General features: G+C 48.8%; 1 protein-coding gene across 2 annotated transcripts; it reads left to right on the forward strand.

The window, feature by feature from the left end:
* Positions 1 to 2,434: 2,434 nt before the first annotated feature.
* Positions 2,435 to 20,034, forward strand: Spon2 (spondin 2). 2 transcript variants are annotated; one of them, XM_085692063.2, is made up of 6 exons: positions 2,435 to 2,563; positions 14,012 to 14,231; positions 14,627 to 14,850; positions 14,922 to 15,113; positions 15,663 to 15,837; positions 19,320 to 20,034. In XM_085692063.2, the coding sequence occupies exons 2-6, from the start codon at positions 14,015 to 14,017 to the stop codon at positions 19,502 to 19,504; spliced, it is 993 nt and encodes a 330-aa protein (XP_085548189.2). In that variant the 5' UTR covers positions 2,435 to 2,563; positions 14,012 to 14,014; the 3' UTR covers positions 19,505 to 20,034. The 2 variants fall into 2 exon arrangements, with proteins under 2 accessions (XP_085548189.2, XP_048271123.3); XM_048415166.3 differs by lacking the exon at positions 2,435 to 2,563 and adding an exon at positions 13,198 to 13,482.
* The last annotated feature ends 2,254 nt before the right edge of the window (positions 20,035 to 22,288 follow it).

Here is a 22,288-nt window from a genome sequence, read left to right on the forward strand (position 1 = left end):
GACGCCGAGATGCAGCGACTGGAACAGGAATGCAGCCATGGTGAACAAAGGAGCGTGTCATCCATCGCTGAACTGAGGAGTCTGGGGCCATCACCAGCCACCTCACCCCACTTGCTGCCAGCTAAGCTGGGGCTGCCGCTTAGCCCTCAGGTCCAGCCTGCAGCACGGAGCTGCCACTGCTGCTGCGTCTTGAGCTGCTTGCCCTGTTGTGGGGAGGAGAGTGTAGGAGGGCATCCCTGCCCACAGGCTGCCCACATGATGGCTGTGCCTGAGTACCCTGGTGCCAAGGACAGGGTGGGGTACAGCAGCCTGGAACTCTCACAGGTACCGCCCCTGAACATGCTGCCCAACCACATGATCACCCTGACTCTGAGCAACAAGATATCTGAGAGGAAGACTGTTCATTTTCTGGGTTAAGCCTCCTGGAAGACTTCTATGGTTTGTGATGCTGGCCTGAGGCCATGTTGGTATCCGTGGTCCATACTGTCACTACAGGCCGTATTGGTGTCCATAGTCTGTGTTGTTGCCAGAGGCCAGGTTGATGTCTGTGATCTGCGCTGCTGCTGGAGGTCATGTTGATGTCTGTGGTCCATGCTGCTACGGACAAGGACGCTCCTTCTGCAGTTTGTAATGATGACTACAGACTCATAACTGAGAATGAGAGACATTTAAGGTTTCTGTGACAGCCCCCTCATCCCTCCCCAAATAGTCCAGACAGGAAGCTATTGAAGAGTGTCCTTAAAAGCTGATAAAGATGCTGGAGCAACTCTTCACGGTTGATGGCTTCTGGTGGGGGTTGGGGGATGGGAAAGGACTCAGTTTTTTTTTGTTGTTGTTTTTTTTTTTTTGCTTTTTTTTTTAAGAGGGTGGCCACTGGGAGTTTGACTGTACTACAATGAGTATATGGGGGAAAAATTGGACTTGGTATTTTTTTTTTGAGAGGGGAGGGTGGACCTGGGAGGAATGGAGAATGAGTGTGATTGGGTTCATGGCATGAAATTCTCAAATAAGTAATTAAAATGTTATATTGGGAAAAAAGGTTTATTTCTCTGTGTCTTGCAACCAAAGTATATAGTTTCTTCAGCAATGGGGTTTCACCATCTAGTTATGGTGGCCATCCCAGAGCAATGTTAATGGCTTATATTGTTTTGGGTGCCTCTAGGGCCTATCTGACCAATAACTCACAGGGAGGTAATCCATGCTTGGTACTAAGATTTTCATCTAATAACACATGTCTTCTGGAAGCAGCACTGTTCACTAATGTGGGGTTGGGGTACTTCTGTTCAAACTTTATTTTAAAAAAGTTTAATTAGCTTACAAATGAGCTGGATTTCAAAAAGTTTATTCCTGTATCTTTAGTTTTGGTTAAGGTATTCTCCACCCTCCTCTCCCTCATTGTATGTCTCCATGCCTGATGGACTGTGGTTTGTTCTTTTGAGATAAAGTGTCCTGTAGGCAAGTCTGGCTTTTAATTTGCTTCATAGCTGAGGCCTGTCTTGAACTCCTGACCTCCTGTCTTCCTCTCCCAAATGCTGGGATCACAGACCTGCAGCTCCACTCTCCCTGTATTCACGGTGTGGTCCTGAACTCTTAATTCAAGTGATCCTCTGGGTGAGTGTGACAGCTCTGAGGAGAAAGGTCTCCTGACAGCTGGGAGCCATGGAATGCCCCAGAGTCACACTGCACAACCAACCTCACACAGAGGTTTTTTGTTTTGTTTTGTTTTTTTAATTATGAAAGACACAAGAAGGTTGATGCCTCTGCTCAGGGGATGTAACATGAGGGCCGGCTTGTTGGGGTATCTGTCCCGCCCAGTACCCAGGCGGCAAGCCCCAAAGGAAAATCAATCACACAGAGATCTCTATAAGTTATAAAGCTGATTGGCCCATTAGGTCAGGCTACTTATTAGTTCTTATGACTTATCTTAACCCATTATTCTGATCTATGTTAGCCATACGGCTTGGTACCTTTTCCAGCTGTAAGCTTACATGCTGCCTCTTTGGTGGTCTGCGCAGGAATGGCAGAGGAACCTCCCTGCTTCCCAGAATTCTCCTGTTCTCATTGCATCACCTCTACTTCCTGTCTGGTTTTCCCACCTATACTTCCTGCCTGACCAATCAGCATTTTATTAAAATACATGATTGACAGAATACAGATAATTCTCCCGCACCAAGGGGAGAAGCAGCAAATAACTGAGCGGGAGGCAGGCTGTATACAGGGTTTCGTGTGTGTGTGTGTGTGTGTGTGTGTGTGTGTGTGTGTGTGTGTGTGTATAACTTTCTAGGATGAGCAACTAGGCCTGAGGTTGGTGAGATTTTGTGGCCTAATCTTGGGACAAGCTCAGGGATTGGTGGGATTCTGTGGCCTGATTTTAGGGCAAGCTGAAGGATTGGTGGAACTTTGTGGTCTGAGCTTGTTTTTTTTTTTTTCTCTGTAGGGTGGAGCTTGGCTGCCCACATCTAGAAGGACTGGAAGATGTGTAGTCCGTTAGAGTCGTCTAGAGGTGGGACCTGGTCACTTGCACACTCTGGCCTCAGTATCCCAAGTAGCTGGGACAACAAGGGTATGTGATCAAAACTGGTTTTTATTCCCTGTCTTTACATGGTTGTGTTTAACCGATGCTTAATTCTTTACCAATAAGGTAAGATTTAGGTGTGTCATTTGCCATTTTTTTCCATGTTTCTTGTGTCCTTTTGTCCTTTCATATTAGACAAACACACAGCTAATTTTAAAGCAGCCATTTTTGCTTCTTACAGTGTTTTCATTTTCTTAGTGGTTACCCTATGGGTTACAGTTAATATCTTTTAAATTTCTTACATTTTATTTTATGTGTATGGGTGTTTTGCCTGCATGTATGTCTGTGCATCACTGGTGTGTCTGGTACTCAAGGAGGCCATAAGGGGGCATTCAATCTCCTGGAACTGGAGATATAGGTGGTTGAAAGCCACCTTCTGGATTGTGGGAATCAAATCTGGGTCCGCTGAAAGAGCATTCAATGCTCTCAACCTCTGAGCCATCTCTCCAGCCCCAACAATTAATATTTTAATATCTTAATTTATACCAACTTTCAGGAATATGTAAATTCTTTATTTATATATGACTCTGCTCCTGCAACCCCTCAGAGTATCATTGTCATAAAAATGAGATCTTTATTTATAATCCATTGGTACATAATCCTAACTTATTATTCTATATATGACTTTTAAATCAGATAGAATGAAAGAGTTACAAATATAAAATAAATTTACAAGGTCTTTATTATATTGCAATTTTATATTATATTATAAAATATAATAAAATTACAAGGTCTTTATTATATTGAAATTTTTGCCACTATGTTTATTTTGTCAAAATATGCATAATATAATATTTATCTTCTTAGACAATTTATACAGAGCTTTCTGCATGATGTCAGATGACTGAACAGGTTGGGGAGTTTCCTTTTTCCAGCAGTTGTTACTGCCTATATAACCTTAGGGAAGAGCCTTGTGAATCTTGTTTCAGGAACTTCCTGAGACTTGTGAAGTTTTGTTTACTTTCCAAGTTTCTTAAGCTTTTCTTCTCTCTAAACAAGGAATGTGCAGTTGAGAGAAAATTGCTACATTCTACTGCATTTCTTCCTCCAGTTCTTTCTTTACGCCACCTCTTCCATTATGCTCCCTGAGCATCGGCAGTATAGATGTCCATTGTTGGCTTGGCACTAGACAGTGAGAGTCACCTGTTACTTTTACCTGTGTTATGCATCTCTGTGGTATGCCACCTATTACAAAAAAGAAGCTTCTGTAGACTGAAATTTCTGTCCTGCTGGGTCCCACCTTGTTCAGTCCCAAAGAAACACACAGAGGCTTATATTATTTATAAACTGTTTGGCCTATTAGCTCAGGCTTATTATTAACTAGTTCTTACAACTTAAATAAACCCATAATTCTTATCTATGTTTAGTCATGTAGCTTGGTACCTTTTCTCAGTGAAACATTCTCATCTTGCTCCCTCTACATCTGGCTGGTGACTGCATCTCTCTGTCTTTCCTCTTCCCAGAATTCTCCTTGTCTGGTTGCCTCGCCTATACTTCCTGCCTGGATATTGGCCAGTCAGTGTTTTATTAAATCAGTATGGGTGACAAATCTTTACAGTGTACAAAAGCATTATCCCACAGCAAACTTTCTTTCATAAATGCAGCTGACAGCATCAGTGATTGATGGGTACAAATGTTTATAAAGAACTTTGCCAGGCACATTACATCTATTCAACAAAACAATAACAGCTACTTCCCCCTGAGGCCTGTGGACTTCCTAGCTACAGGGTTTTGCCTTGGCTTACTGTATAAGTCCTAAGTTCCTCCATGTGGAGCTGACCTTAAATCCAATGGGAAAGTTGGTGGCAATAGTCACATCAGTAGTGCCACTATTGAACCAGTAGGCACATATTGTCTGGCATGTTGGTATCATGTTTCACAAGGTTCATAGCTGATCAGAGCCGTTGTTGAGAATTCTCTCCCAGCAGCCTGCATAGAACTGTCTGGCACTGTAAAAGCTAGCCAGTAAGGAGGGAGCTTCTTGTTTAGTCTTAGATTTATTTCTCAATGTCCTGAAGTGAAATGATGTGGTGTCTTTAGCAATAGGGTCTTGTCATCTAGTCATGGTGCACAGCCAATGGCAATGGCAACAGCACTTATGGTTTGTGGGGCTTCTGGGGCACAACCCACAATTCATGGGGAGGGAACTGATAGCTGTAACTGGAATTTTTACCCAACCACCTCATGACTCAGGATTGACCTTTTCTGTTTATGTAAGATGCTCTTGTTTAAACTCCTCCATTACTGTTTACTATTCTTCTAGATGTTCTTACACATCTGTAAGGTAGTCAAGGGTTAACATGATGTAATAAACAAACCTTTATATAGAGGGAGGCTAAAGCGTTAGTGCTATTCATTCCAAATAAGTGCCATTTGGTCTTGATCAGCTAAGGAGCTACTTAAAAGGGGTTGTTAATAACATCCAAAACAACATGAAAAGAGCTCATTACTTCTATCAATTCTTTTGTCAAAAGAGCAACACTGGCTATGATGGTACGGGTCGGGGACACTATCTATTCCTGCATAGTCCACAGACATTTTACATGAGCCATTCAGCATTCTCATCCCTGGATACTGCAGCTGCTGTGCATCTTCCTACCCTGATGATCCTGAAAAGCCTGGCTTGAGTTGCCCAGATTGGCTCAGGCCCAACGACCCAGCTTTAGCCCGCTGTGCCTGCCACTGCAGCTGGAAACCCAGTTCTGATAGGTTCCCGGACAGCACTATGGGTCGTACCTTTCTTTGGGCCAGTTATGGCTTCTGCAAAGACCCCAGGCTGGGCACCCCTGGAGTATTTTGTGTCATATACTCTGGGATGGTCATTGCCCCACCTGTAGGTTAAGCTTAGTATTTTTCATCTGCATTGTCTTCTCGCATATAGTTAGTTAGTGGCTGCTGCTCAGGTTACATTTCCGCTTTGTTTCCCATCATGTGACTGGCTTTCTCTGTATCTACTTTAGTTCTCCGCAAACCTCAGGACAGTGTTGGTGAGTTTTTGTACAACTAGTTTATCCTTTTTATTGACAGTTTCTTTTTGCTCTCCCCCTGAAATGTACAATACTTTGCTGTTTTTTTTTTTTGTAGGCACTGTGATTTTTTTTTTTTGTTTTGGTTAAAATTGGAAATTTGTATCTATTAATGCCGTGACTATGTGGTGATCAGCTTCTCCCCAAGGTTCGTTGTTTGCGTCATTGATTTGCATTCATTCCCTTAGCAACCCACCTCTGCAGTGAGGCCCTGTACCCTAAGTGTTCCACAGTCTCCCTAAACAGCATCACCCAAGTGTCCAAACACAAGAACCCATGGAAGGAATTTTACATTCAAATCATCACATGGGCTTGCAGCGATTAGAGACAACAATGACCATCCATCGCTATGAACTTCTGTGACCTCAGCCCTGGTTAGAGATTGGAGTACAGATTACAGAGAGTCCTTTGTGGTCACCTACCAGGAATACACTCACACCTGCCTGGTGGTGGGGAATGGGCAGTGACTAATATGGGAAGCAGTTGCATTTCATTTTTGAGCCTCCCCGGAAGCTGCATACCTCAATAGACTTCACAGTACCAAAGTAGTTACAGCACCCAGATTGTCCCATATAACTGTCAGCCTCAGTGGGAACAGCTTCCCGCCCACTAGCTGAACCTCTTGCCCCAGGGCCTCCTGTCTACTGTTTTGGTGGCTATTTATGTCTTCACATGGCTTCGAGTCACTGTCCCTTGGTTTCACTCTACGGAATCCCCTTTAGTGCTTCTTCTGGTTTGGATTATGGTGGAATGACAGTCTTTTCAGATACAGAGTTCTTGGCTTTTTGTTGCTCGTCCATTGCCTACTGGCTTACATGGTTTCTGGTGAGGGTGACGTATTAAATCTAATGGAGTAACTCTTGCATGTGATGGATTGCTTTTCTCTTCTGATTCAGGTCTCTTTGGCTTTTGATTCTTTAACCGTTTCTCTGTGAGGTTCATGCCAAGAACCAACTGAGCATCTTAGATATATAGATACCCCCTTTTCCATCAGTTTGGGAAATTTTCAGCTGTTTCTTTTTTCACATAATTTTTTTCTTTTTTTCTCTCATGAACAAAAATTCCTGAAAAGAAACTGCGTCTGGCTGTGAACAAAAAAGTTCCTGGAAGGAGCCAGTTGGAAATTTAGCACTGTGGAGAGATTGGGATTTTGTTGGCTCAGAGGCTAATTACTTCACTTGGGCTAATGTTAGCCTTCTGGAACAGTCATGCCTTTCCTCAGTCTATATCTGAACTAACACCTCCTGATAAAACCTCTTAGGCGCTATTATCTTAGAATTAACATCATGTAATAATCAATGAAAACCTCTGAGGGTCTAATTTAGCACAACATCAGCTTTTACCAATCTGAGAGCTAAGGACATCATCAGATAGCATCTTTGGCCTATAAGATAGCTCCCCACATCTCAAAGTGCCCACCTCCTTGGTGCACCCACCAATGTCTTTTAAAGTCGCCTTGATTTATGACTCTCTTTGTTCTGTAAAACTATAAGAACTCTGGGAAACTGCTTCCACATTGGAATGTGGAATCTGGGGGTAACCTAAATCTGTGTTCCTGGGCCATGGCTACTCAAACTGGCTCCAGAATAAACTATTCCTTCTTCCCTTTAAGATGAGAACTCTGGCTTTTACATCAACACTCTCCGTCCCTCTTCTCCCTCTGGGACTTCAGTTATGCAATTATTTGTGTTTGACGGTGCCCTGAAAGTCTCTGGTGTTTGTTTAATTTTCATTACCCTGTTTTCTTTCCCAGACCGGATAATCTCAATTGACCTAGTCCTTTTATGGATTTTTTTTTTAAATCCCAGCTTCTCAGATCTCCTGCTGAGCTCCTGTAGCGAGCTTTTTGATTCAGTGTTCATACTTTGCAACTTCAGGATTTATGTTGTCCTGTAATTTCTACCATTTGCTGATATCATTCCTTGGTGGTGCATTACTGTCCCACTTTATCAGGCCTGGCTTCCTCTGTGGGATGGAGGCCCTTCGTGGCAGGCTCTTGCTATGTAGTCCGGGTGGACCTGTATCTTGTCGTGTAGAAGAGCTTGGCTTGGAATTTGTGGCAATCCTGCTTCTGTCTCCCAAGTGCTGGGTTTGGCGGTGTGAGCCACCATGCCTGGCTCTTAGATCTCTGAGCATACTTGTGACTGTTAAAATCTTTATCTAGTGCACCCGAGGCCTGGGCTTCCTCAGTAGTTTTTGTAGCTGCTTCCCACCCTCTGTGTAAGGGCTGCGCTTCCTTCTGGCTTTGCATGTTTTGTACATTTTTGTTGGAACCTGAACAGTTTGAGAGTATAATTTGACAGCTCTGGAAATTAGATCCTTCCCCTCTTCAGGGGTTTCTGTTTGTTGAGGTTTCTTTAGTGACTTAAGTTTGAAATATTTCTATTCTTTGCCATGCGTGACCGTAAAGTGTTTCCTTGGTTAACTCAGTGGTCAGTTAATTACTGGACTGAAGATGTCCGGAATCAGTTAATCTCCCAGTTGTGGGAATCTCTATGTGTGTTGGGACACACTCAAAACACTTAGCCAGGTCTTATAAGGATGCTAGGCCTCACTTCCCGCTTGCAAAGAGCCTCAAGGTCAGTCAGAGTTGAAAACTCAGTGGTCTAGTCAGACCCTTCCAGAGCCCTGGACTTTCTTGGTTCCTTGGAATGTGTGGCCCTCTAGGTTCCTAGGGACAGCGCTGTAAGCTGTAAGTTCTCTGTTTTCTGTCTGTTTCCTGCCAGGACCTTTTCAGTCTAGGTTTTTTGGCCTTGACTTTAACCAGCCCTTGGGCAACTGCCTTAATCATCTCCTGTAGTCTTTTCAACAATAGCCTCTGGGGAAAGACTCAGCATCAAGTCAAATAAAAAACAGCTTCCCAAGAGGATCTTCCTGGGAGCTACTGAAGAGGGGAGATAAAGAGAACTTTCTGGAAATGAGGTTTTGAGAAGACTCCAGTCCCGTGTCTCATGCTGTCGAACACAGAGGCTTTGAGACAATAGTTTCACTATTAGTGGAGAGAAGTTTAGATCTGAAGTAGTTTACCACCTTCCCTGTTTTCTTGACAAAATAACTTCCCATTTACTGTTTCAAGCCTTAGGTTAATTTCCAGAGTATCAAAAGCCCTACCCAGACATTTCTCCCTCACCCCCTTTTTTAATTTTTGTAAAACGGAATCTCACTATGTAGTCCTGGCCAGCTGGAGCTTGCTATGTGGACCAGGCTGACCTTCAACTCACAGAGATCCACCTGCTCTGGCCTACTAAGTGATGGGTCCGAAAGAATCGCAATTCCCCAAACTCTAAAAGGCAGTTCAAATCCCAGAAATGAGTTCAACCTAGGCTATAGGAGAATTTCTGACATTTAGATAAAAGGCAACATTACTCAGGAGTTTGTAAAGCTAGTTCCCCTCTACAGGCCTCTTCAGCCAGAGTTAAGGCAGAAGGGACAGGTGGCTACCTGTGGTGTCTATCAGCATATCAAAGCCCATGCTAGCCTCTAGGCTCACTCTGTATCAGAATTACCTGTTACACTTTTCAACATTAGCATCCTGTCTGTCTCACCACCTCCCCTACCTTGAACTCCATCTAGCTCTTGGGCTTCCCTAGCCCCAGTTGCTCATTCTCCTTATAACACTGCTAGTCTCACTAAGAGTCTCTCTCTCTCTCTCTTTCTCTCTCTCTCTCTCTCTCTCTCTCTCTCTCTCTCTCTCTCTCTCTCTCTCTCTGCCTCTTTCACTATGCTCTCTCTATTCTCCCTTCTCTCACAGAGAGCCCTGGTCAGGTCCAGTCTGTTGGCCATGTTCAGACTACTTCTTTCTCCCTCTGCTCTGGACTCTTCCAGATGCCTCTGGCTCTTCTCTCCCTCATATCTACAATAAAAGCCTCCCCTTAACCATGCCGTGAAGAGTCACACCATCAGTCTATACACCAAGTGCTGGCCCTGTCCAGACATCCTCTCAGTTTTCTTGTTGCTCCGATGGAGAGCGTTCTCAGACATTCTCTCTCTCCCTTTATCTTTCCCTGAGATCCTGGCATCTCACGTCACATGTGGAGAGACACTGTGGCAAACATTACTCGAGATGGCCAGACCCACATTTATGTTATTTTCTTTTCTACCATGGGGGAGGGGGTCTCATGAGAAGCATTTAGTGGAGTGGTTCTCTTCTTTTGCCTTTACATGGGTTTAGGGGTTGAACTCGGGTCACCGGGTTTTAGCAGCCATTCCACTGCCCCAGGTTCACACGTAAAGGAGGCCAATGGTTGCCCGGTGGGAGAGGAAAGTCTGCATTAGAGTCACACAGCATCAGCAGGTCCTCTCCAGATCTGCCATGCCCTGGCATCCTACAGGAGGGAAGAGTTGCTGTATGATTTGGGAGGGTATGCGCTCCTTCGGGGACTGCATAGCGGAGGTGCTCACACTCACATACAGGAAGCAGCTGGACATGGTCCTGCTTGCACTAGCTCAGAGACGAGCAGATAGGGATGGGTATTGTGGCTTCTCACTCTCACTTTTTTTCTTAGGTGTTTTCCAAGAAAGCAAAGGCCACAAGGCTGAACCCAGGTCTTGGTTACTGGATATAGTTCAGGCCCTGGATCAGAGGCTATTTGAAATCTGACCTAGAATAGTGAGTGGTGTGGGAGCCAGGGAAGGAGAGCGGGAAGCATGAAGAGACAGAGGTAGTTTGGCAGCATTGCCCTGTGGGACAAGTCCCTGCGCTGGTTGGGCCAGCAGCTAACTTTGCAGCCCAGCTGCCTGCATAGCTCTAGAAGTTGTGCCCAGAAGCCTAGTCCAGAGTCTGCTCAGCCTGCTACTGCCTCTGTGAGCACTTAGCACCCTGCAGCAGAGCTCAGGCTGCTCACAAGGCTGGGATGGATGTCCCCCTCTGCAGGAGATGAAAAGGAAAGCCATAAAGGGAGCTAAAAGGCTAGTGTGCCTGAGCAGGGTCCTCTGGGCTGGGATGGCAGCGGCAGCAGGGCTTTCCCTGAAACCTGGAGGTCTTGAAGCCAGATGGGGGAGCTCTCTTTAGGTAGAGGGATTGCAAGCAAAGACCCAGTGCTGGGAATGCTCAGTGCTAGCAGAAAGGGGAAGGGGGAGCTCAAGAGAGCCAGTCTGGTGGCCCCATTCTGGGGACACTGCCTAAGGGTGTAGGCAGCCTCTAGAAAGAATATGTATATAGAGCACAGACCATGGCCCTGGCTGGAGCCAGTGAGCAGACTGTGAGTCTGTGGGGGCTGGCATGTGTGGTGTCTGAGGGTGACTTTTTAATTCACAGCAGAGGTACCTGGCAGCCAGACAGGCTTGAAGTCTGTGTGCGCTGCAGGAGGCAGCCACCCCGTGGGTGGGGATTCCAAGCTTGAGTCAGCAGATGTGGCTTGGGAGCATGTCTCTGCCTAGGTCAGGCCTAGGGGCCTGTGCCACACCTAAGGAGGGGTGTTGGTAGGCCCTGAAAGAGCCGTTGTTATGCCATGGCAGAATCCTTCCCATGTTCCATCATGTCCATGAAACTTCTAAGGCTTTTTTCCTCCCCAAGGGGATACTACCACCACTAAAGAGAGTTCTTGCTTGGCTGTCTTCCTGCCCAGCCTTCCTAGGATACCTTGGCTAGGCAGCTGTGACTATGCTTGGAGGCAACTGGCTTTGGCCCATTCTCATTGCCCAAACCAGTGAATCCCCAAGTCACACAGACTTTATGACTGGAGGCTGGGAAAGGAGCCCCCTGCTGCCCTGGGCTGGGGCTGTTAGCTACTGTCTTTTCTGGTGGAACGGGCATGAGCCTTAGGGCCTCCAGCTGGGCATGGGACATGGAGCAGGGGCTGGACTGAAGTTACCCACAGTGACTCCTGGCTGGGCAGGAGTCATTTCCTATCTTCTTCCTAGGAGCCTAAGCTCCTGTTAGTGGAGGCTGGCCTGGCTAGCTCTAGGTACAGCACTGTAGCTGCTCCTAAGGACCACACACACACACACACACACACACACACACACACACACACACACACACACACGAGGAATGGGTATGTTTATCTTCATGTGCATACTCCATCCACCTGCTTAAAAAGCACAAGTGTCCTGACCCCTGCAGCCCCCGCTAGCAACACTGTGAGTGTCCTGACCCCTGCAGCCCCCTCCAGCAGCACTGTGAGCGTCCTGGTCCCTGAAGTTCCTGGAACTCTTGTCAGAAGTGAGAAACCTGGATCCTGTGACAGGCATGGTTCAGAGATAGTTCCGGAACACAAGGCAAGTTAGGGGGATGGAGACCTCTGAATCAAAGGTCAGTGTTTTTGTGGAGTGAAAAAGATCCTTCAGGGTCCATAAAGTCAAGTTCATCTGATAAGAGCATCTGTCTCTCTCTCTCTGCCTGTTCTCTGTCAAGGGAAAGTGGGATTTTTCCACACTGCCTTAGCGAACCTTTACCTGAAAAGGGGGAGAAAGTTCTTGACCTGATGTCCACCCAGGCTGGATTGTCTTCACGGCGTCACGCTGCACCTTCAGTGAATGAGCTGTAGTAGATACAGTGATCAAGCATCTCCTCTCAGGAATTTGTACTGCTGCCGAGTCATGCCACGTTTCTAATCAGTTTGTAAAACATATCTGCTCAGCTTAAGGCATTGTGCAATTTCTGTTAGCATAGAACAACTTTACTATTTTCAGTGAGTTAGGTTTTCCTTGCACTTGACGTGACTTGATAAGCGTGGAGAACTAGAACCCACAGAAAGAAGCCCTAGGTGACTCGGTTGACGGTCAAGCCTGGGAGCCAGTGCCAACACACCGGGGGTGGCTTGAGAAGCACTGGAGCAGTTTGTCTTTGGCCTCTAGGCCTGCAGCCTAAATGCTGTATTCACAGTTACGGCTCTGTGGCTGTGTTATTTGCAATGAGGGTGAAGTCATTTGCTTTGTTTGCATTCTAGCCTCGTTGATTCTATTTATTCTCTCTTTCTGTCTGTCTGACAGTCAAACATTAACTTGTTCCAAAACCCAGAATGTGTTTGGATCAGCTCTCTGGATATTTTGGTGTGTCTGGGGAACCCGGCAGAGGCTGAGTAAGATGTCTCCATTCCTCCCTCTCCTTAGTTCCTAGGCTCCATGGTAGTTTTGAAAGTATTTTCCTGACACTGAGCTGCAGTAAACCCCAGAATATACTACCCTGCCCAAAGGAGAGACAGTGGCCTGGAGGCCAGAAGTAAGCACACCAACAAGGGGGCCTTGACAGCCTGAGCTGTTCCAATTTGGTTGGCGTGTGAGCCTTTATGTTGCATAGCTCAGACCCTGATGAGAAAGAGGTGACTGGCTGGCTGAAGCCCAGAGTTCTAAAGCCAGAGCTGATAGACCTGGGGTTCCTTAGCAACCCCCCAACACACACACACACACACACACACACACACACACACACACACACACACACACACTCTCCAAGTGGAAAGTGTGGACCACATTCTGGTAGCATCTGTGGCAAAGTTCTGACAGGCCCCAGTGTGGTCTCCAGCCCCAGATTCCTATCCTTGAATACGGAGCTCCTTGCAACTGCAGCTGAGACCCAGAGGAGGAGGGAGGAGAGAGGAGGGCGGAGAAAGAGTGGAAGACAAAGAAAGGGGTGCGGCGGGGCAGCAGCTAGCCGGAGGGGGCGGAGAGTGAGCTCAGCCTGGAGCAGGTCACAGCAGTCAGAACTTGTGGGAGGGTTGAGAAGAAAAGCCCTGCAGCACTCAGGCAGAAACGCCTCTTGCTTCCTTGTCTCAAGTCCCCGCTGTCACTTTCTGGGAGCCCCCAGCACTGAGGCAGAAGACAGGAAGAGCTGGGACCTCTCTTTTGGCCAGAGGCACCCCTAACCTTGGGCATAAGTAGGATCTGGGGGCTCTGTCCTACAGCTGACAGTCCAGCATCCTGCCCCGCTGCTCCTGCCAGGTGAGTGCGGTGTCCACACCCAAAGAGGGCCTGGGGCTCCCGAAGCAGGACTCCGTGACACTCCAGAGACTCCCCTGGGGGTGGGCATGACCTGGACTTTGCTGGTCTAGTCTCGTGCATAACTAGTACACAAAGTGTACGTGCCAGGCACACTTCAGAGTGGTGGAGACACAGTGTGGAACAGTCAGGAGGTGTGCGGCTCCTGTGTGCTGTACTCGGCAGCAATAGCTGTAAGCCTGTTTAGGTTCTTTCTGTGCCTTGGGCCACGAACCTGGGGACTGTGAGTCTGCAAGTTACCCTGAGGTTCTTGTAGACAGGCAGTGAAACTAACCATGTACCCCATAACCTGGCACCCTTCTCTTTCCTGGATAGAATCGGGGAAACTCTTGCAGGAACATTTTGGGGACCCAGGCACGTGTTTATGGTGTCTTACCAATCTGGAAGTTCCTTCTGTTCTCTTCTAGGGCTGGCTGGGCAGGGGCCTTCTTGGGACTAAAGGTGCCAACACTTCTCTCTCCCTCTGCTGTAGGTGATGGAAAACGTGAGTTTCTCCCTGGGCAGAGCTCTTTGGGCCTTCCTCCTGGCCGTTCTAGGCTCCGCCACAGGCCAGCCGCTGGGGGGAGAATCTGTCTGCACAGCCCGGCCCCTGGCTAGATACAGCATCACTTTCACCGGCAAGTGGAGCCAGACAGCCTTTCCCAAGCAGTATCCTCTGTTCCGGCCCCCTGCACAGTGGTCCTCCCTGCTGGGTAAGGGTACCTTTCCTCCTTCTGCCCCATCCAGGAGGCTACAGTGCCCACTTCACAGCACACAGCACAGGTCATTTTCAACTAAGAAACTTCCAACACAAAAGACACTTGCTAAATCCCCACCATACTAGTGGCTGGCGGAGGGCACAGTGGTCACAGGAAGGCTGGTGGGAAACCGGTCACCCAGCCAGGTTTGTCCTAATAACTTAAGTGTAAAAGATAATACTGTCTCTCTGTGTTAGGAGTGGATGTGGCTCCTTGCCATTCATCTAGGGAGCTGATATGGGGGCGGGGGCATGGTATCCACTGTGGTCAGCCCCGTGGCATTGAAGTCTGTAGCTCCCCCACTGCTACCCATCCCAGCTGGCTACTCATGCAGTCAGATCTTTGCGCAGGGGCGGCTCACAGCTCTGACTACAGCATGTGGAGGAAGAACGAGTATGTCAGCAACGGGCTGAGGGAATTTGCCGAGCGTGGTGAGGCCTGGGCACTGATGAAAGAGATCGAAGCTGCTGGAGAGAAGCTCCAGAGTGTGCATGCGGTGTTCTCAGCTCCCGCGGTCCCCAGCGGAACCGGGCAGACCTCTACAGAGCTAGAGGTGCACCCTAGGCACTCGCTGGTAAGTCTCTGCTGGTCCAGGAGAGGGTGTATTCTGGGGCTGCAGCTGCTGAGCCTTCCACTCCCATCCAGGTGTCCTTCGTGGTACGCATTGTCCCCAGCCCTGACTGGTTCGTGGGCGTTGACAGTCTGGACCTGTGTGAGGGGGGCCGCTGGAAGGAGCAGGTGGTCCTCGATCTTTATCCTCACGATGCAGGGACAGACAGCGGCTTCACCTTCTCCTCCCCCAACTTTGCGACCATCCCACAGGACACAGTGACAGAGGTAAGTAGTCCACAGTCCTTGCCCCACGGCATGGTGGGACAAAGAAGGTGGTCGGTGTGGTTGAGAAAATCTGTGAGGGCGGGGCAAAGGCTTCGGGCTGTGCCAGGGGGACCTCTGGGTACCCCAGACTTTGGCTTCTCTTTAGAGAATCCTGTTTCTGGTATCTGCTGGTTGAGCGTGGGGTGCTGGTCTGTCTGGGATCTGGCAGTATTATAGAGAGAAGAGCCAGATGCGGGGGCCTGCACAGCCCTCCCTTTCCAGTGAGGAGGCGTATGTCGTCCTGCCCAGTGCATCAGCAGGCACTCTATAGACAGGTGGAGCTGCAGTGTTGCCTCTGCGAGACAGAAGGAATGGCCAGTCTTTCTCAGTCTTGGCGAGAGGTCATGTGAGCACCTCCAGCTGTGCTGGGCTTGTGAGCCATTCAGATGACACCCAAGTTGGGAATGTTTTCTGGCACTGTCCTGCTTGATGCTGGGTACTGACTCAAACACACACTAGAAAGCAGACCTCCCAAACCCCTGTGGCAGCCTCCCCTCCTCTGTCACCCAGATAACATCCTCATCACCCAGTCACCCAGCAAACTCGTTCTACTACCCACGCCTGAAGTCCTTGCCTCCCATTGCCAAAGTGACCTTCGTGCGGCTACGGCAGAGTCCCAGGGCCTTTGCCCCACCTTCCCTGGACCTGGCCAGCAGGGGCAATGAAATTGTTGACAGCCTATCAGGTAATTACCATGTTTCCCCCGTCTTCTACTAACCCCAGGTAGATAGGCTGGGAAAGTGTGCGGGACATCGCTCTCGTGTTTACCCCAGGTAGACAGGCGGGAAAGTGTGCGGGACATCGCTCTCGTGTTAACCCCAGGTAGACAGGCGGGAAAGTGTGCGGGACATCGCTCTCGTGTTAACCCCAGGTAGACAGGCGGGAAAGTGTGCGGGACATCGCTCTCGTGTTAACCCCAGGTAGACAGGCGGGAAAGTGTGCGGGAGCTCACTACCTTATCACTACTACATGTCACCACTGGCTGAATTGGGGAGAGAAGCCACAACTTGTGCCCCTGAGCCTGTAGGGTATACATAGTCCAAGGTCATACACTAGGTCCTAAAGCCCAATATAAGGTACAACAGGTGAGTTCCTTCTGCCCCAGGCTAAGCCTGTGTTTCCCGTAGTTTCTGAGTCCACAGACTCTCTCAGGCCTCCAAGGTCACAGGAATTCGAGCCTGAGCAATTTCAAAGGGGAAGTCTTGTCACTCTTTAGGAGATGGTACTAATTTTTAAAGGTTTAGGATTTGGTGGATTCAAATACTGTAGGTAAAACTATGACAATATCTACTGTTGAAAGACCCTGAACAATGGAGAAAGACCCCAAATATGGTTAGGAAGCAGCATGCACCAGAAATGCACCCGGTGGCCTGCACGCCACAGCTGATGGGGATGGAGTGAAAACTCAGACGAAGGTTCCAACTGTGCCTCCGTGAGCCAAAAGAGAAGAAGGCATTGGCGGAAGCATGGCATTCATGACACTCCCATGGGGACTTGGGTCCTGCCTGGCTGTGGCCAGTGCAGAGTTCCCAATTCTCTAGGGCCAGTCAAGGGTTCTCCGCTTTCCACAAATGATTTGAGAGGCCGCTAATAGGTATCTTGGGCTTTCATCCCTCAAGGGCCTCAGCTGGAGCTGAGAGAGCTGGGCACTGAGAGTGAGAATCACAATTCCCTCACTGCACCGCAGCCTCCAGCCAGTCAGACACCCAGCAGCCCTTGTGTGAGGCCGCAGAGAGTGACCTGGCCATTTGAGGCTGTATTTCCCCAGTCCTTCACACTGGAAGAGTAGAGTGTGCCTCTCATCTGTTGGCAGGCCCCAGGAAGGACAAGCAAACCTCCAGACGGCCATAACTTATTTTCTTAAGGAGCAGGAATCAGCCAAGACCTACCAAACTTCAGGGCCATTTCTCCTGTTGGCAGGAGCTGAAGGAGGCTCAGTTGCCAACTCATTTTTTTCTGGCCACTTGGGATGGTCTCTGCCCTGATGCATTTGACGTGTGTATCTCCCACCACCATTCCTGATGGACAGTTCTGTAAACCCTGGACAGTGGCGTCACCTGGGCAGACACAGTGCAGTCTTAGGGGAAGAGTCACTTGCAGGCCTGCCACTGGAGAGGTCCTTTTGACTTGCCATTGGGACACTTAGCCACCTGATCAGGTCTGGGAAGGTAGCATGCTGGGGGTGCAGGGGCCACGGCAAAGGAAGGGCAGGCAAGGACAGTAGGTGGGGGATGGCATGGAGAGAAAAGGGTGGGAATGGGTGCAGCCCTCCGCTCTGCCTGAGGACCACATCTCTGGTGACAAGGAACTTCAGCATGTCTACCCATAGTTACCCCTGGATGGCATAGAAGCCAGCTGAGTACTTCCCTACCCAGTACATCTGAGGAACACAACGTGGTAAATTGTCCCAAGATGTTCCCTGTCATGAAAAGTCATTGCCTGTAGCTAGGGCTTCTCACATCTGCCCACCTGTTCTGCCTAATTCCCTCATGTCTTCGTGATTGCCAACCTATCAATGGAATAGGGGCAGAATACCTGGCATGGCCCACATGAGTTTCCCTTGCTGCTCTGGGCTCCCCAGCAGCTGACATCAGACCTTGTCTGGGATGAGTATATCCAGGAAGCTCCAGCTAGGCCCATGTCTGCACCTCTCCCACTTTCAGCCACACACGGGTCATCCTGGGTCTGCTCCCCTCAGGAATCTGCGGGGTCTGAGAGCCCCGTTTGGGAAGCTCTCTCTGCAGACCAGGGCTGCTGGAAGCGTTCACAGTCAAGTTGAGCCTCAGCTGCTTCTCTGCTGTCAGGAAGGTGGGAAGGACTCAGGCTTTTAGGCATTCCTGGAAGATGGGGGCTCGGGTATCTCATCAAGACTGGCTGCCTGGAACCCTCGCTCTTAGGCAAGGTTCTAGGCAAAAATTGGGTCTGTTCATCTTTCCAAAGGGTCTTTGTAGGCCCTGTCCCACCTTTTCCTCTGAGGAGAGGGCTATTTCAGGAGTGGCCTACTGCATCTTCTAGAATATTCTGGGTACTGTATCTGACATCCCCAATCTCTTTTTGTTCCTTTCTGAATTCTTCCAACATCTGACTTGTTTCTGGGAGCTCCACACATTGATTGCAGCAGCACAAGGACTCATAAAAAAATGGGCTCCTTCCCTGGGAGCCGTTAGCCATTGCTTTTCTCAGGAGAGTAGAGCAAGATGCATGATTAAGGAGAGTAGAGCAAGATGCATGATTAAGGAGAGTAGAGCAAGATGCATGATTAAGGAGAGTAGAGCAAGATGCATGATGGGTATCATGGATATACACACCCAAACAAGTACCAGATGACTGGCTGGACGTGTTCCTTTCTAGACATAAGCTTCAGGAAACCTTGGCTAACTTGTGACAGCATGGATCGTGGGGTCCTACCCGCTATAGAAGAGGCATTACAACAGCAGGGACCTCTCTGAGGGGAGGTGTTACTGCTGCCAGCACCACACTGACCTCTCATGATGCTAGTGGTGATGACTCGTCTCCTGGTCTCTTGGTTTCCTGTAGGTGATTGTTCTCTGCTGACTGGCTGGCTGACTTAGCATTTGGTGGATATAGGGCAATTGCATTTTGCTCTGGAAAATGGAAATTACCAGGTTGTTTAGCCATAACCCCAAGCTGATTATTTTTAAATTTGTGAATATGATAGCAGCAGAGGAGACATAATCAAAAGGAACACTACTGAAAATGTTTGAGCTTCCTGTGTGTGTGTGTGTGTGGGGGGAGTAAGATTCCACAACCCAAAGGGTTTCCTGGCATCTGTAGGACTTCAGAAATGTCAGTTATGAAGGTCACTGGGGCCAGAGAGTCACCTCCCCTCAGAGAGGTCCCTGCTGTTGTAATGCCTCTTCCATAGCGGGTAAGACCCCACGACCCATGCTGTCACAAGTTAGTCAAGGTTTCCTGGAGCTTGTGTCTAGAAAGGAACACGTCCAGCCAGCCATCTGGTTCTTGTTTGAGTGTAAATCAGTGATACCCATCATGCGTCTTGCTCCACACTCCTGAGAAAAGCAAGTGTTTTGTTCAGACTTTGGAGCAGTCTCCTGGGATTGGCGCACATATGGGGATAATCTCTTGTTCTTTTTCAAAGTATCTCCTTGTGGAGTACTCATTGGGTCTCCCCTGTGCTTTGTCCAGTTCCAGAGACACCGCTGGACTGTGAGGTTTCCCTGTGGTCATCCTGGGGTCTGTGTGGAGGATCATGTGGAAAGTTGGGAGCCAAGAGCAGAACTCGTTACGTCCGTGTTCAGCCTGCTAACAATGGGACCCCCTGCCCTGAGCTTGAAGAAAAGGCTGAGTGTACCCCTGATAACTGTGTCTAAACCCAGACTCCAGTAACCAGCCCTTAGGGTCCTCTCAAGCCATGGACTCAGATCGGGCCACAAAGGGTTCCCGGGAGGTACATGAGCAGACAGGGAAAGGAGCTTGCTCAGTTTTGCACCATTTCCCACCGTGTTTGGGCTGATGAATGCTCTGGACACAGAGGCAGGTAAGAGACGGCTGCTTCTCCCACCATGTGGTCCCTAAGGCTCATGGTCTGCTCTCCACAATGTCCCATGTAATTTATCACTGTGGCAAGAGGCTGCCATCAATGCAGAGAGCAGACATGGCGAGATCAGGTATAGGATGCGGTAAGCCTGTGAGCCCCACAACCACACTGCTGTCAGATACCTCAGGCCCGCTGCCACCACTGCACCTGCTCCTAGAGGCCAATGGCGCAACTTCACACTGCTCTTGGCTCCAAAAGGGGGTGGCCACAGGAGAAATAGATGAAGAGGGGCAGTTTTGGGACTCTGGTCCCCTTCTGTCACCAATCCCTTTGCATTTGAATAAAGGTTGTGTCCCTGACAAATGCCAGAGGGTGTGTTCCACCTTTCCTGGACACCCTGCAGCAGAGGGTGCTCACGGGTCTGTACAAGTAGAGGTCACACATTCACAAGTACCTGCAGCGCAGCGTGGCTGCAAAGTGGGTCCTGGGCCGCAGTGGAGGAGGCGGACCCATGGGACCCGTGCTGAGCATTCGGCTGCCAGACAAAGCGGCATGGAAACATTCCAGACTACCACACAAGTCAGCATGACATAGGGGGTTGTTCAGAGCAGCACCTAGAGATCTGTCACAACCACAGGGGCCCTCGCTTTGCTCCTCCCCACAGACCATGTACAGGGGCCTCCTGGAGACCTGAGCGTGGGCGCCCTACCCTCATCTATGTCCCTCGTGTCAGCTTTCTGTCACTGTGACAAACTGAGACAACCGACCTAGAGATGGGAAAGGACTGTTCAGTCCCAGTTTTGAGCATGTCCATGCATGGTCCTGCAGATCTACTGTTTAGGGCCCAAGATGAGGTTAGCACATCATGGCAAGGAAGGCACAGCAGAGTAAAGCCTCATGCCTTGTGACTAGCATGAGAGAAGGAAGAGGTGGTACTAAGTAAGGTCTTGTTGCCTCCTTCTATGGATGCTTCCCAGTGACCTAGGGACTCCCAACAGGCTCTACTTCTCAAAGGTCCCACCATCTCTTAGTGCCACTCTAGGGAACCAGCCTCAACACATGAGTTTTGTAGACATCTCAGGTGCAAACTGAAACAGCCTTGAGGGCTCACTGTGGTTGGCCAGGGCCTTTCTTCTGGGTCAGGACTGCCCACTCCTTCTCTGGCCATTGAATTCTGAAGTCGCTCAAGCATCTGGCCCTAGATTAAGGGCACTCTGGGAATATCCTCCTAGCCCTGTCCCTCAGCTTGGAGATGAAGAACATGTTCTTCTTACTTCAAGGGGACCCTGGTGGACTACTCTTCTGACTGGCAGAGATTTTTACCCCTGATGCTTCCAGGGTCAGATGCCAGGCCTATTGCCTACCATTAGGTATCTAATTCTCATTGAAAATTCTTGAACATAAACCAAGATCACAGGGTCACAAATCTGGAGATTGTTGTGAAGATCTGAGACACCTTCATTGAAAGTTTTTCTTAAGCATTTAAGAGGCAGAGACAGGAGGACTGCCATGAATCTGAGGGTAGCCTGGGCTACATAGTGGGTTAGAGTGAGATCTTGTCTCAAATTAAAAAAAGAAGAAAGGAAGGAAGAAATAAAAGAAAGAAAAGAAAAGAGAAAGAGACAGAGAAAGAAAGAAAGAAAGAAAGAAAGAAAGAAAGAAAGGAAGAAAGAAAGAAAGAAAGAGAGGTCTTCTCTAATGTTCCCTGGAGGGTAACACCAGAACTTTGGAGAGCAGAGTAAGACTGCCTAGAGGCTGTACCGGATATGTCTCCAGTAACATGTATGTGGTCACCAACCCAAGACACACACAGAACACCAGCCCTGGTGCCTTCGGCCATGGCATTGACAAACCATAAGAACAGACCCAGGAGACACTAGGGTTGCAATGTTCAGTCCCAGGGTATCAGTAGGGTGTATCACACCAGGAGCTCAGAAGCCAAAGGAAGACCACAGAGATGTATGCTCTATTTAAACCCGAGCAGATGGACTCAGTGCTCCAGTGAAATTATGACAGTTATGAGACCAGATCCACCAGATCATGAGCTGCCGTGGAGTCTCCACAATCCGTGAGTCTGGTGGAGACCCCACTAGATGCCACGTCTGCCTCCCTTCCCTCATAGAACATATTGCTGGATGGGGCTCCGAGAGCTCTGAACAGAGAGCGGTGAGAAGCAGATAGGCCGGAGTGGGAAGAGAGATGCCCTCAGATTCACCCAAAAAGGTCAATGACATCTCTGTGGGAGCAGTTCAAGGGTCACATACTGACTTGTCTTTTGACAAGGCAACATAAATATGTATATGTATTTGGCCCACCTTCCAGAGGTAGCTGAATAATTGACCCCATCCCAGTCCGCCCCTGGAAAGGAAGGGCTGAACAAGGAAGGAAGCCACCCTGAAGGTCCTGTAGAGGGACTGTGACCTTGCCACGCCCTGAACAGTGCAGGGAAGTTGAAGTTGGGCCAAATAAAGTGATGGTATCTGTGCTGATGTCCGCAGAGTACTCAGTCCCCTGACTGTGTTCTATTGGGTGTTTAGGGGCTGCAGAAGGTTGCACACAGGATAAAGGGAACCACAGATGGTGGCTCTGCTGTGCCCTGCAATTGTAGGGTGATGGA

The sequence above is a fragment of the Myodes glareolus genome, chromosome 8 (genome assembly GCF_982192425.1).
Source record: "Myodes glareolus chromosome 8, mMyoGla1.1, whole genome shotgun sequence".
Lineage (NCBI taxonomy): Eukaryota > Metazoa > Chordata > Mammalia > Rodentia > Cricetidae > Myodes > Myodes glareolus.